This window comes from Colletotrichum higginsianum, chromosome 12 (genome assembly GCF_001672515.1).
Source record: "Colletotrichum higginsianum IMI 349063 chromosome 12, whole genome shotgun sequence".
NCBI lineage: Eukaryota > Fungi > Ascomycota > Sordariomycetes > Glomerellales > Glomerellaceae > Colletotrichum > Colletotrichum higginsianum.
In genome coordinates this window covers 430,474-445,150 of record NC_030964.1, presented here as the reverse complement: position 1 = coordinate 445,150, position 14,677 = coordinate 430,474, and the positions used below count along the sequence as shown (strand labels likewise).

The 14,677-nt window shown below is 49.3% G+C and overlaps 2 protein-coding genes across 2 annotated transcripts; one reads left to right on the top strand and one right to left on the bottom strand.

The window, feature by feature from the left end:
• Positions 1 to 1,269: 1,269 nt before the first annotated feature.
• CH63R_14602 (uncharacterized protein) lies at positions 1,270 to 3,082 on the top strand (the record flags this gene model as incomplete). Its single annotated transcript, XM_018309576.1, has 7 exons — positions 1,270 to 1,676; positions 1,739 to 1,776; positions 1,832 to 1,848; positions 1,998 to 2,054; positions 2,237 to 2,563; positions 2,681 to 2,724; positions 2,779 to 3,082. The coding sequence occupies 7 exons, from the start codon at positions 1,270 to 1,272 to the stop codon at positions 3,080 to 3,082; spliced, it is 1,194 nt and encodes a 397-aa protein (XP_018150548.1).
• A 2,306-nt stretch (positions 3,083 to 5,388) lies between these two features.
• CH63R_14601 (uncharacterized protein) lies at positions 5,389 to 5,867 on the bottom strand (the record flags this gene model as incomplete). Its single annotated transcript, XM_018309575.1, has 3 exons — positions 5,389 to 5,583; positions 5,669 to 5,712; positions 5,762 to 5,867. 3 exons carry the CDS (start codon positions 5,865 to 5,867, stop codon positions 5,389 to 5,391), a joined length of 345 nt encoding a protein of 114 aa, XP_018150547.1.
• Positions 5,868 to 14,677: the final 8,810 nt, after the last annotated feature.

Below are 14,677 nucleotides of genomic sequence, written 5' to 3'. Positions count from 1 at the left end.
GCAAGTCTGGTGAGGCTATACTGCCTAGGTGACACTACCCCTAAGTCCAGAGTGTCCTTATTAGACTCCTAGTTGTAGATAATAAGCTTGTCTCTACATATTTCAGATGCAGAGGGTAGGATAAAGTGTTCCACTCTCTTTTTTCATCCCAACCTAGCGTAGAGGCTGCCGTAAATCTCCCCTGCCCACATTATAAGTCCTCTCCTCTCACACTCTACCTTAAGAGACTATAGGTCCATAACTATGCTCCTCACAACGCAGTTATGCTCTGCACTCAAGATAAATCACAACAGAAGCATAAAGTAGTACAAGGACAAGGGGTAGGCTAAGCCACAATACCAGGCTGCATTCTCAAAGAGGCACAAGAAGCTTCTCAGCACATTCATAGTGCCTAGGTTAGTGTACAGTCTTAACAGACAAAACCTTATATACCTCTGTAAGCACAACTTCTAGGACAACCTCACTTCTTCTAAATCAATAATATATCTCAACCTTGCAATAGGAATAGAGAATGCTACTGTGAGATACAATAAGTCTTTTGCACCCTACGCCAAGTATATAGGTAAGTATTGCTCTATAAGGGTTGCTAACTTTCATCTACTCTGTGTGTATATTAGTACAGTAAGACTTACAGTGGACTTCAACTAGGAATAAGAATTCATAGAGTTTAGTCTCTGTAACCCTCTTCTTCCTGCAGGAGGGTCAGAGCTCAACCCAGCTATTCTCTTGCTTCCATACCAACCTATCGCAACAGATATGCTCCCCCAGACATACATTTACCCCAGTAAATCCACGGTAATGAACTTCATATCCCCACTATTCCCTAATCTGCGCGACATGCTCACAATAATGTGGGTCGTAGGCAACAGTCTGCTCAATCCGGTAACACATCCCTGAACAGTCATGTTGGCAGGTCCAAGAGGGTCAGGGAAAAGCACTATTTTAAAGATATTACAGAGAGTCATAGAGGGATGCTGTTCCATGGTCCCAGACGGGTCTCTCACTAGCAAGAGGGACAGGATGTCAGAAACAGTTGCCTCAGCTGTTGTATTATCCCAAATAGTAGTATGCTACAACGTAGACCTAGAAACCCATCACATGAACCTAGGAACTTTCAAGAACATTAGTAGGGGTAACTACATACAGATAGGGAAGATGTACACTAAGTCATGTTGCTCCCTTGCATTGGCGACCAACAGCCTCCCAGACACAGACGAAGTCCCACTGTATTCGTCCAACGCCGTAGTGAGAAGACTTCTAATTGTCCCTATGGATGTAGACGTTTTCAGTGACGACAAGTTGTCAAGGTCTGTCGACGCTGCGCTTAAGCCCAATAGCCCTGTTGACTATCTTGACTTCGTGTGCACATGCCTGTACACAAGGCTCAAGTACATTCACGCTCCAATAGGCCCTATGACCATGCTCCTGACCTTGACCGCAAGCAAGTACACAGTCGCAAAGGATCACATAGAGGAGTGCATGGACCGCAATCCTACTGAAGTGGAGGCGCGCACTGTCATAGACATTCTAGCCAAGCTCCTCAACTGTACCGATGGTGAAGTCATTACCAAGTGCCGTCTCGTTTCCAGAGCCTGCGTCCAGACCGACAGCCCAACGAGGTTCATCAGAGGCCTTAGGCCTCGTGGAGTCAGGCCAGACCCTGGAGCTGCGCCTAGGTGAGGATGACCAATGGAGTTCTCTCAATCCCTTTTCACAGCTCTGCTTCAACACGCCACAGGGTAGGTTTACGAGTGTTATTCAGTACTACTGCTGCTTGTATGCGTCTGCTTGTGGAGTAAATGCGTTAAAACTTCGCCTGAAAACACTCAAGGCATCTCCTCTAGAGGGGTACGCGTACGCGTGTGGTGAGCTGCCCAGCATGAGGCTTAATGTGTTGAGAGATCACTCTGGAATGATGCTAAGAAGCATGTGCTATGCTTTCTTATGCAACTTAGGAGTGCTAAAGCTTCTGCTATCTATACGCTATAGGCCTATAGTGCTCTGTTTCCCTGAGTTTAGAGCATGGTCCGGAACCGGGTGTTGTGATGCTGCAGGTATGAACCTGGTGGGCCTATGCCTTATGGTATTCAGACATAGGTTTGCGGCAGGACTCCCCGTAGTACAGAGGGAGCTATACAGCAACGCTGCCGCTGTTGCGTCTATGCACTAAGTTGGAATGCCAGGAATACCGCTCCCCAGTCTATCAGCCAAGTTCGACCCTGCGACCTTCCCCTAGACAGTAAACATGAGCGCGTCAGTTCCGCCTACGGTTGGAGGAGGCACCTCCTTCCCCATCACCTCTCCAGAGTCTTTCAATGGCATGGTTATGGAGAACGCCAACATGGTTGAGACCACTAGCGACTTTACTAGGCAGAAGAGCCCCAGCACTCTCTACTGGAAGGCCAAACCTACCTTCAAGAAGGGAGGCAAGATGGCACAGACTCTCAGGCTTGTTAAAGTGAAGGTTCCCTTCTTTAAGGACAAGGCTGGGAAGTATGGTTCTCTTGAGGGGTATATGTACGGAGGAGTGGATGCTTATGTGAGGGAGGGCATAGAGAAGATGGTAAGAGGAAAGGTGGTTAGAGTGGTTACAGAGGAGAGCAGCCTTGTGTCTACTACGGAGTGTTGGTGGAAGACCTTCAACAACCTCAATGTTACAGTGGGCACTCTCGATTCCTAGAGCAAGTTTGACGCTAAGGTTCCCAGGCAGATAATGATTGCGAAGTAAGGCGGCATTATTATCAATGGTGAGTTTTCAGTCCAGCTCCAGGCTAGTAGAGTGTGCGAGGAGGGCGACGACACGCCTCTCTCTACTGAGGATGTGGTCACGGTGAAGATCAATGTTGTTCGCGCCTACATCAACGCTATTGGCGTGGACATCGACGTCCCAGCCCGCAAGTCCACAACCCAGGGCTTTGAGGCCACCAAGCCTGTCAAGGCTGAGATAACGCCAGACGATGTGATGTCCCAGCTCGCACAGCTAGGACTCCAGACGTCCAGCGGATGCGTATACTTTTCAAAACTCCGCAACACAGTCGCACGCTTTGCACGCTCATCAAGGACCACCATCTGGCTCAGCTAGCGGGAATGGCGCTAGGCGTTATGGATGTGGCAGGAGTCCAGGGACGTGGAACGCCCAGCTTTGACTGTGCAGTATACATAGACACTGTCTTAATGGCAGAGTGCATGGAGTCGGACGAACTAGAGCTCTGTGTAAGACAACGCTTCTCTAGTAAGAAGTTCAGGTCTCTCAAGCCCGTCGCCCTGACCTTCGTACTTGCGACTCTGTGCTCAGGATGATACGGAGTCAACTATGCTGCCTTCAAGTACATAGACAGGGACTTCATGCTGTACGTATGGGAGTTCCTTCAGACCACTCGCGTTAGTTCTTCCGAGAGACTAAGCTGTCTGTTGGAGAGACTTCTGGGCTCGAGACTAAAGTAGGGTTTTGAAGTATTGTTCCCCCAGCCTCCAGGTAGAGAAGATGCTCGTACAATGGCTCCTAATAGCATCCCGCATCCCGCTATAGATTGCGAGTAGACAAAGATTAGATCCGTGGGAATGGAATCACATCTCAGCTTCGAGCATGCGGAGATTTGCGACAAAGTTCCGTATGACCTAGCCTCCACTCTCGACTCAAGTCTCCACCCCCTCAGTATCTGGAACGACGTCTTGAAGAGACAGTAGAAACAGCCCCCAGGTCACTGCCTGTGAGATGCGCTCCACGGACGTTCTAAAACACTCACATACTCTTGCTGCAGCCGAAGGCAGCCCCTAGATCTCGAAGGACCCATCGCCTCTAAGTATCATGCAAGTGTTCTTATTGGGAACAGAGCCGCGTCCACCCGGCGCAGGCGAGGACGTCAGCTTGAATGATCTAGAGTCAGTCGACTCCACTAGTGCACCCTCTGGCGACACATAGGGACGCAGAAGCTCGAGGGACCGTCTCGTTAGCGTAAGATATCTGACTCCGCTAGCGTCAGTGAGGGAGAAAATGAACTTCGAACTTATGGCGTTTACGTGAGTCTATGTACACACGGAGCTAAGGTCTTATGTAAAAATGGAAGCACTTTAACAAGGGATATTGATACTAGTAACAGCTACGTAGAGATTGTATTATTAGATTTTAAATTAGCGCAATGCATCTGCATAATTGTTGCCTATAAGCCTGAGATAAAGATAGTCGGTCATCAACATATTTGCTTCTTCAGAACCACTCAACTGAAGAGTATTAAGGATCTCTTGAAACAGTGTGAAACTGCCATAATCAGCGCTCCATCGAATTGCCAATTTCAGAGATGGAAACATTAGTGCAAAGGCCAATCCGAGCGGTTCTACTCCACCAATCAAGAAGTTATGGAAGTCAACCATCAGGAATCCAGAGCTTGATGAGCGAGGCGTTGCAACAGGCAGATGCCGCAGATATAGAAGCAGTCCCAGAAAATCAACGAAAAACTGCAATCCGGACTGCACGCCTGAAAGAAGTTCACAAAGATTCTGTAAGTAGGTTGTCGTAGACAAAGACTACACCTAATGATGGACGGCATTCGTAACGCTGTCACTAGGCTTCTTACAAAGCGAAACTACAATAAGACAAATCTCCACATCTGAATGTCCTTGTGAAATCTTTGGCAATTGAGGAGTGAATTTGGCGATCTCAGAAGCTTCAAAAGGACTCAAGCGCACTGAGATTGGAACAGGAAGCCGTATAGTAGACTACATGGATGCAGTCGGTATCAAAACTGTGATGACCTCTGGTTACGTACTAATTCTTAAGGCAGCAAGACATGTCTTAACTGTAAAATATCAATCTCCAAGTTGTTCTCTTTAACTCGCTTTTCTTCAGTGACCAAAGCCGTGATGCGTCCCACGCAGGCAGGCTCCAAAATTGCGAGGTCATGTGTGCCTTCGCGTGCCAAGATCAGCACATTGGTCCAGTAAGGAACCCCTAGGTCCGTTACTAAGTTATTGCGCGATTCGCCACCGGCATTTTTCAAAATCATATGAAAGAGAGAAATGCAGTGGAGGTCGGATGCGCTGCTATTACTGAAGACTCTTCTCGAGAGAAAGGATAACATCGTCGCATGGCTAAAGACTTGATTGTTGGTATTCTCGAGCAAGTTGATGCAGAATGTCATCACCATGCAGAATCGCTTGCGGCTGTCTTCTTGTAATACCTTAGCTCGTCAGTATGGATAATACTTGGGGCCTAAGAGTGTTTCCCACAGTGAATGCGTGTAACAATACCGCCCACGCTATATGCACCTTCAATGAAGGCTCGCGACTATTGTAATACGATGCAAGTCGTCTACCGCCCACTCTCACGACTTCTCTAACCGCGTTTCGAATAAACTCATTACGTTTAGTTTCCTTGTAGAGCTTGTAGCCTTAAACATCTTGAGACGTCAAGAGTCCAGGATAAGCTGCCACCTCCCAGTACTTTTTATCAGGAGTAAGCCCAATGCTAAACCCAACTGGTTTAGAAAGCGATGTGGCGAGCTTCAACTCATTTAGAAAGGGCTCTGCCGCGATCAGATGAACGGTTTCTAGATTGGGCTCATGCTTGGGGACGGTTGACTGGGACTATGCCGGTTAGTAGTGGAGCAATAGAAGTAGGTTTTCAATAGCCTCACCGCTCAGCCGGGCCAGCTCTACAAGGGAAACTCACCGATGCATTATATCCGGGGTTCACAAAATATGGGTTACCAGGGACTGGAGGCATGAGGAGTGGATTAACGGGAAGGGGGGAAAAGAAAATTACCTTGCTTGAGACTTGGTCTCGTGGTAGCGGACTCTAACGGCGCAGAACGAATTGAGGACGAGAGACAAGGCTGATAAGGCAACCAGGCGGCCTGGCGACCTGGCATTGTGATTGATATATGTGCATGCCCCTTCTGACGACAGCGGATTTCTGCACTCTTCGTCCATTGAACAACATCCAGGAAACAGCATCTAGCTCGGTACAACACATTAGTGTATAATCCCTATTGTCATTAAGAACATTTCATAACAACAGGGGTAGTACCTTTTCCCCTCGCTTATTTATAAGCAAGATTAAGTACCCCCCAGCTGTCATAGAAACTGGTTCTTAGCAGCAGGGGCGATACCTTTTTCTTTCGCTTATCTGTAAGCAAATTCAAGTACTAAGGAATAGAAGTGTAGAAATGTAGAAGAGTAGAAGGGTAGAAGAGCGGAATAATAGAACAATAGAACAACAGAACAATAGAACAACAGAACAATAGAACAACAGAACATTAAAAAGGTGGAACAGTAGAAAGGTGGAATAATAGAATAATAGAACAGTAGAAAGGTAGAAAGATAGAACAACCAGAAGATAACTAGTCTACGTAATATCCACTCTTACCCAATACACTCCAACGCCAACCCCGCAGGGATAGCTTTTGCACTTTCACTGCAGCAAAATGTTTATTAGGATTTTAGTAGGAGAGCCAAACTTCAGGTTGCCTCAGAATCGATCGTCATTCATTATGCAAATACCCTTCTCTAATCATTACGAGTCTATACACATTCAGATTAAAAATTTTAGGCAACGTTTTTTTCTATGTACTACTCTAGCAGTTTCCTGTTGTGATCAACAGCGGGAGAATATTACAGACAAGGTCCTTGATGCTGAGCTCGACAAGATATTCTCCATACACTTAGGCGTCGGTCTCTGGCTGAAAGTGAAGTGAGAAATTTACCTCTATTACTAGCCAAGGAATCTGACATCTATCTAGACGATCTCGTGACTTAACCCTATTATTACTCAACTGCTCAGGTGGAGTACCTGAGGCTGAACGCAGAGAGAAGGATTGCAATACAGTTGATATCGATGGTATTGATCTTGAGGCACCATTCGCTGAGACGATTAAGAAGATCCAGACTGCAACGCGTAACCTTTATAACGAAGCAACGGCCCTTAAAGAAAGGGATGCTGACAAGTTATCGAATGAGACAAAGAAGAGGAAGACGAAGAAGAGGATGAGACAAGAATGATATCTTCTTGACCCTTCAAAGCTTGGGTGTTTCGAACATGATAGCGTAAAACCTTATCTTTCCATTCGTTGCCGTTATTCCAACTCCAGCATTCAACTTAAACGCTGTGTTTTGCGCTGTCCATTCCTTCTCGTCTCCAATTAGTTTGTCTTTTGTGTGTGTGTGGAAACCTACAGACAGCTCACCTGCGAAGGCTACGGGGATAATGATAATTGTCGAGCCGTCGGGCGTCAAGAGCGTGCCAGATTCAAGGACGAAGTCCTTAGTTGCCCATTTGATAGGAAGCTGCCAGCCCCGGTCCTCCTTCCTTGCACAATGTCAGCAGTGTAGTGCAGGCCCGTTGGAGTACGTACTAGTTCCTTTATGAAATTTTTTTGATACGTGTTTTGCTGTCCGACCATAGAAGCTCGAATAGTGTTATTTTCGGATGCGGGAGATAGGTCAGTTGCTCAGGCAGCAGCCTGCTTTTAGAATCTAACTGAAGATTCTTAACTGTTTGTATGAGCTTTTGAATATTCTCCGAGAGAAGAATGGGGGTGAGTCCCTTAAATGAGGGATATTGTTGCATGGCGGATGGAATGTGAATGAAGGCAGAGTTCAGGTTATTAATGTGATATTTAACCAGTACTCAGTTCTCTTAGACACTCTTCTGATAGACCTAGAATTTAATTGGGTATGTGATAGAAAGTTCAGGGAAGAGTTGAAAGACAGGAAGATGGGAAGATGGGAAAATGGAAGGGTGGAACGATGGAACGATGGAAGGGTGGAAAGGGGTGATGGGATTGGGTGACACTGCACCGTAATACTTTGGGATTGACAGAGTCTGCCTCAACGCCACACACTATCAGGCCATGCTATTCAACCGGATAACCTCTGTTTCTGGTCACTTTGCTGGTGCAAGAAAGACCCCAGCTTTGGGCGGTTACTAAATCAGCTCGAAATCTTGTCCTTCGACTGCTGACTACGTCTAGGGCCTTGGGGGAGAGCAGCAACGGATGAAGCTCACCCGCTGTCTTCTTCGATAGCCAAAGGTTCTACTGCTGGATGAAGTAACCAGTGCGCTAGACACAGAGACGGAGTATTTTGTCAATAACAAGATCCAACACGTCTCTAAAAACAGCACTGTTGTCATTGTTGCGGAAACACATTTTCCACTGCGCTCAGAGCTTGTTAATTGCCGTCAATCAAGCATGTCGATAGAATATTCTAGAGAGAACTCACGACTCACTCTTAAAGAAAGGTCCGCAGAATCTATCTCACTTTACGCTTCATCCTCCTCTGTTTCCCTACCGGCTTGTAGCTGGAGACCAGACTCGGACTCATCTCATTCTCTCCCACCCATGCATCTTCACTAATAGGTCTGCCAGTCCAATGAAGCCGATATTCTGTTTTCCCGTTCAGTTTTCGAGTGGCCAAGACGTCTACCTCCGATTTGAGACCATCATAGCATTCTTCGAAGTTCTTAATGAGGTTGTCATCAAGAATGTTTTCGCGCGGTTCTCATCCATAAGTTCCGTCAAGCCATCGCAAGAAAAACAGTTTCTTGCGCCACCTCCCCAGTATACAATCAACAACAAACGTTTCTTCTTCTCGAGGGCCGTCCGACGACGCCCCAGGACCGCAGGGTTCCAGCATGGTGGGGCTGGCTTCTTTAGTGAAACTTGCTGGGAAGAGCCAATGTTCAGAGTCCTCTTGACTATGCGAGTATAGACTAGCTGAAAATTCGTCTTGGGCTTTGTGATTCAGATGCTTTGAATACTCCGTTGAGTCGCTGGTCTTCTCAGAAATAGGCGTACATGCGCTGGTGGTGCTAGCCTTAATATCAGACCCGTTTGAGCGAAGGATGATCCGGACTTTCCGGGGCCGCATTTCTTTGTCCCATAGCTGAGGATCAATATTGATGTTTCCTATTGTTGACGAACCTAAGGCTGGATTTAGTGCCGTAATTTTAACCATTGTACCTTCGTTTTCAGAAGTACCGTCAGTCCAAATCGGAGAGATCTCGGGTGACAGCGGAAACTCTACATACGATTCCATGAAGTCTTCTAATGGAGTTGCCGCACCAATTTTCATAGGAAACGTATCAGGCTCGACTTGAGTTTCGCCACTTAATGCAGGGCTCCAGGAAACTGCATCTCCCGCAGAGAGTATACAGTCAGAGAGTAGGCCAACGTGCTTCGGCTCATCTCCTTCCTCGGCGTGATGGAGCTTTCGCTTTCTGATCCCTTGAGGATTGATCCGAATATCATGTGCATCGATCAGATGGCAGTCGGTAGATTCCTCGTCTTGTAAAAACTCGTTGCAGAGCGGACAAGATGCTGGGTACGTATTACCGAGCTCCTCGTTTTTGAAATGTCGGATAACATCAGCGTCTCGCGCCCAACTCCGTAATCGGTCAGCGGGATCCTTATGTTCAGCAGCAAGGCACTAGGAACAGTGTGCTGGACGGATGAGTGTTCTTCGTTGCTCTAACGACCCGCAAACTTTTAATGCAGGTTGTAGATAAGAAGAGCAGTACTCACTCCACTCATCCCCCTGCACAAACCACTCAGTACAGGGGTACAGTCTATTGCATTAGCAGCATTTGTAATTAAATAATGCATCTATACATAAGGGCAAAATGCATACTATTACAAATTCGCTACTTTTTTACTAGTAGAATTACAAATTATAGAACTATTAATATTAAAATACTCTTATATTACTATTACTATTACTATTACCTACTACTTAAAGTAAAGCTATTTAAACCCTATATAAACTACTCTTTAGTACTAATTACTAATTTAATTACTATAGGGGTTTCTCCTCTATTATTACTGTATATAATTTAATACTCTCTTATAGAAGAGAGGGACAATTAGCTTATAAAGCCTATAATACTTATAATACTTTTATTCTTATTATTTCTATTATTTCTATTACTATTACTAATTAATTAAACTAAATATTAAATTAATTAAATATAATACAAATAATAGTACTAATGCTAAATAAAAATAAGTAGAGGAAGATAGCTTAAGTATTAATTGTTACGGTCGGCTTTCCGTGGTAGTGTCTATTAGCAGAAGCTGAGGCAACGAAGCTGGGGAACAGTGCTGTAAGTCGTGCTGAAAGGATCAGGTCTTCAGAGGATACGGTGATCAGTCGTATACTCAACAAGGGGCTTGTAACGTGTGTCACTAGTGAAGGGTGCCGAGAGTATCCGAGGGGATAATCACAAAGTTGATTGCTGAAGAGCTATGGAAGGTAATCTATCTATGCGGAATGAGTGTCCTTATATCCTTGAATGTTGTTCTTGGGACCGACATCTCAAAGTCGGTCCTCGTCCTGGGACCGACGATCTGGATGTCGGTGATGATGATGATGATGATATTTAACGTCCAGAGTAAAAAGGGACGTGCCGGGCGATGCCGACATGGTCTATCCTAATCTAAACTATTTTACAGGCTGCCGTCTTCACCTAACGTTCCTGTTCAGTGACTTGGGCAGATTTCGGAAAAGAAATTGGTCGCCTCCATCCATTCGCACAGAAGAGAAGCTCCCTGCGTAGTACCTAGCAGAAAATCTATGCTTGCCTTCGCCATACGTCGGCGGAGATGCCGCGGGGTGGCCTTACGGCCACGCTTGCAGAAGTAGAAGTGTACTGGGGTTTTGCGTCTTCCGCAACTGCAGTGAAGCAGTGCGTCTTGGTGGGCGAATCTCTCGTGGTACGCTGCGAAGTCTCCATGATGCGATCTTGCCGCATATAGCCTTCCTAGCAAATGCCGAGGAAGGCGAAGTTCGGGGGGCTTGGGATGAGGACTTATCCCAAGGTCGGCATACTGCCGAGGGCAGATTGACGGCCATCTCCTGGCGAAAGCCTGGAGATCGGCTGCTCTGGACTCCCGCTTCAAGTGCGCCAATGTAGGCTGTGGCTGTGATTCTGGGATTTGTCTGCAGGCCTCCTTGGCAAGAGCGTCTGCTTCCTCGTTTCCTGCTATTCCCGTGTGTCCAGGGCACCACCAAATGTATACCCTGCCAGGCCTCGTCCAGCTCGTCCGTCCTCTCTGTGCCCAAGAGACGGAGAGCTCACTAAAGGCCCTAAACCTAGCCTGGCTGCTTCCTGGGCTCCGGGTGACGAGTCTGGCTGTGACTGCGAGGTTGTCGAGGCAGATGTGAACATTGTCTGCCATCCGCGCCGTGGGGGACCTCATGGCTTCCAGTAGGCCCCGAAAAGCGGCTTGCGCTTCTGCGTCAAAGACCTCCGTCTGGTGGCCGAGCGGCTCTGATCCTCGGAAGATCTGCCGTGTGGCCTGGTACCCGACCCAGCCTGCTCCAGCGGCTGTTCTGCTACCGTCCACCATTTGGGAACCGTCAGTATAGACAACAATGTCCCGCTTTGAGAGTGCTCCCAATCTGTCTGTAAAGGCGGTGGCCAGTTCATCCTTGGTCTTCCTTGGTTCATAGCCGACCATGCTCAGGGCTGTGTGCCAGTCGGCTGAGCGCTCCCAAGGCGGTAGCTCTAGCGGGTCGATGTATTCGGCATGTCTCTCGATAAGGCTTGCCATTCGCCGTAGTCTTGAGTCCGGTCCGGGCCTCTCTCCGAGCCTCGTTCGGAGGGGGTGTCGATCGTCAAGGCGATGGATCCTTACGGAGGCTTTATGGAGCTTCGCATCTAGCATCACCTCTGCTGGGGGCAGGGCAGCTTCACGCTGTAGGATCGATACAGGCGTCGTTCTATACACAGGAAGTGCGGCTCGAATAGCCTTGGCTTGCGTAATGTCGAGTTGGTTGAGTAGACCGTTGACCCCGTTCGAGGCGATGTGTCCGTTCTTGATCCGATTCCTGCCCGGCCACCATGCCTCTGACGCATAGTACTGAATGGGCAATACGCAGGAGGTAATAGCACGGCGCAGCAGGTGTGTCGGCGCGCCCCAGGCGGTGTTCCCTAGTCCCCGTAGTCCGTTGACCACTTGGCATGCTTTGGCGCAGTGGCCTTTCACATGGTTCTTGAAAGTGAGTCTCCGGTCGAAGTGGACCCCAAGCCACCGTAGGGAGGCCCCTTGATTGACAGCCTGAACTGTGTGCTGTCTCCCGTCCAGCAGTCTGACGGTGATTGGCGGGTTTCTATCTTTTGGTCTCTTGGTGAAGTGGATGAGCTCGGATTTATCGGTGTCGAAAGTGATTCCCTCTAACGCCCCCCATTCTTGGGCTTCTTCCCATTCTTTCGCTAGCAGGGCACAATTGTCCTCTAGTGAGGTTGAGCTTGCCATGATGGCAATGTCGTCGGCGTAGCCAAATCGAGATCGCTTCCTGCCTGGATGAACAGTGCCCAGCTTGAATAAGGGTTCGATGTGAAGCATGAAGAGGATGGGAGACACGGGCGAGCCCTGTGGTAGCCCACACTCAAGGTCGAAGACGTCCCCCATCTCTCCGTCTAGCCTTATTCTTGCTCTTCTCCCGAGGACGAAACTCGAGACCCACCGCACGAGGTTCTCCGGCCATCCTTGGCATCGGAGGCGTCGGATCAGCCTCCCTGGCAGCACAGCGTCGAAGGCCCCTTTGATGTCGAGCGTAAGCATAGAGGTGACACGACCTCTTTGCCAGGCACACTCGATATCGTGGATGGCAGCAGCGATGAGGTCGCTACACGAGCGGAGGGGGAGGGCCCCAAACTGTTGGTCGTGCAGTACCTGGAACTTGACTGTGATCCAGGCAAGCCTTCTTGCGACAAGTCTCTCCAAGCCTTTTCCAAGCACAGACAACAGCGCGATTGGCCTATACGAGCGCGGGAGCGCCCTGTCTCTCTTGCCCGGCTTAGGCAGGATGACTAGGATAGCTTCTTTGAAACAGGTGGGATGCCAGCCCTCGCATACGCATCCGCTGTAGAGCCGGAAGACGATGTCCTCGATAACGGGCCACGCTGTCTTGAGGACGGCCGTTGTGATTCCGTCGGACCCGGGGGTGGTGCTTCTCGCAGAGAAGATTGACGTTTGTACCTCGTCTTTTGTAACACGCGGGAAAGGAAGATTGGCCTCCAGGCGAGGTCCTGGGCTCTCTGCTGGTATGTCCGTGGAGATGGCAGCATTTCTGAGGAGGACGCGGGCGAACAGATCCCGCTTCTCCTTCGGTTGTGAGATGAGCGCGGTTGGATTGCTCCCATCCCGGAGTGGAGGGGTCTGGAAGGATCCCTTGGCCTTCTGCCACCCGACCATTTCAAACACATCTTTGCCAGTGGAGGCTGCGGCGATCTTTCCTCTCCAGTACGTGTCCTTAGAGCGCCGCAGCTGATGGAGAAAGTCCTGTTTCAGAGCGTCCTCCTCGTTTCGCTCCCATTGACAATCTATTCCCAAGGCGCAGAGTCTTGCCACAGTTGCTCTCTTGGTCGTGTAGGCTCGGTGTTTCCGCCTGCAGTTCTCGTCCCAGTATGGTCTCCCAGGTCCTCTGCCAAGCGCACGCCTTGTAGAAGCCGTAAGCGCTTCTACAAGGCAATCTGTGAGTTGCTGTGCTAGCATGTCCAGAGCCTGTGGGTCTCTTGCGTTGCTTGCAGTATGGCGCACGGGATGTATACTTCGCTGAAGGATGTCGAGGAAGAGCTTCTCGTCCATTGTGTCAAGCCGGAACCTCCCCGGGGTTGGGTCGACCGGATCGGTTAGGGCCAAGGGGACCCGGGTCAGCAGGCTTTCGTGGTCTGACGTTGTGTGTAGGGACGTTTCTATGCTGGTGGATGCCCCGTGGAGGCTGCCGGACGCCCAGCATAGGTCTAACGTGTTGCCGTCCTTATGTGTGGCTTCACCTATCGGCGACAGGAGGACAAGGCCAACGGTTTCTGTCCATTCCACCAGGTCATCAGCGTCCGAGGAGCTGGTCGCCTCGGGTTGCCAGGTCCAATGACGGAGGTTGAAATCCCCCGCGACCAACACACGTTCCTGGTGTCCGGGTTGCCAGGCTGTTATGATATCCCTAATCGCTTGGCCTGGTCGCAGCGAGCCACAAGGGGCGTTGTACACGTTGATGACTGTGAGAACTTTCCGCTTTCCCGCCAGGAGTTGTAGGAAGAGCAGGTCTGTGGATGGGCTGGGCAGCGGGCGTGTTTGTACGCCCCGTAGTCCCGTTCCTCTGCGGAGGTAGGTGAGCACCCTTGGTCTGTCTTCAATCCAGTTGTCTACTGGGGTGAAGATCTCGAAGCCCGGGTGGCATCTTGTGAGCCTTCTCTCTTCCGAGCGGATAGCGGGCTCTTGAAGTAGCAGTATGTCGACATGGGCCGCGTAGGCTAGATTCAGTGCCGTTTCGTGTGCGAGCGGTCGTCTGGCCACGTTCGCCTGCATGATCTGCAGGACTCTAGAGGGCCGCATTCTCCTGATGTCCCTCATTAGCTTGGTTGCAGTCCATCTCTTCTCCTCTTTCTCGGGATTGTTGATGCGACTGCTGGGTCGCAAGCCTCCACGATCTCTCTCCCTCGGCTCGGATGGCCCGTAGCTGTGCCTTGTTCCTCCTCTGGACTACGCCCCTCACCACTTTTGGTCTGATAGGGCAAGTCACGTCAAAGGCGGCATGGGGCCCGTTACACGACGGACACTTAAAGGGGCAGTCACAGCCATCGTGACCCTCAGTGCCGCCGCAAGGTGCCCGGTGTTGTTCGGTCGTGTGGGAAGGAGAGCTGCACTTGAGGCATCTCTTCCTTCTGGTACACGTTCGT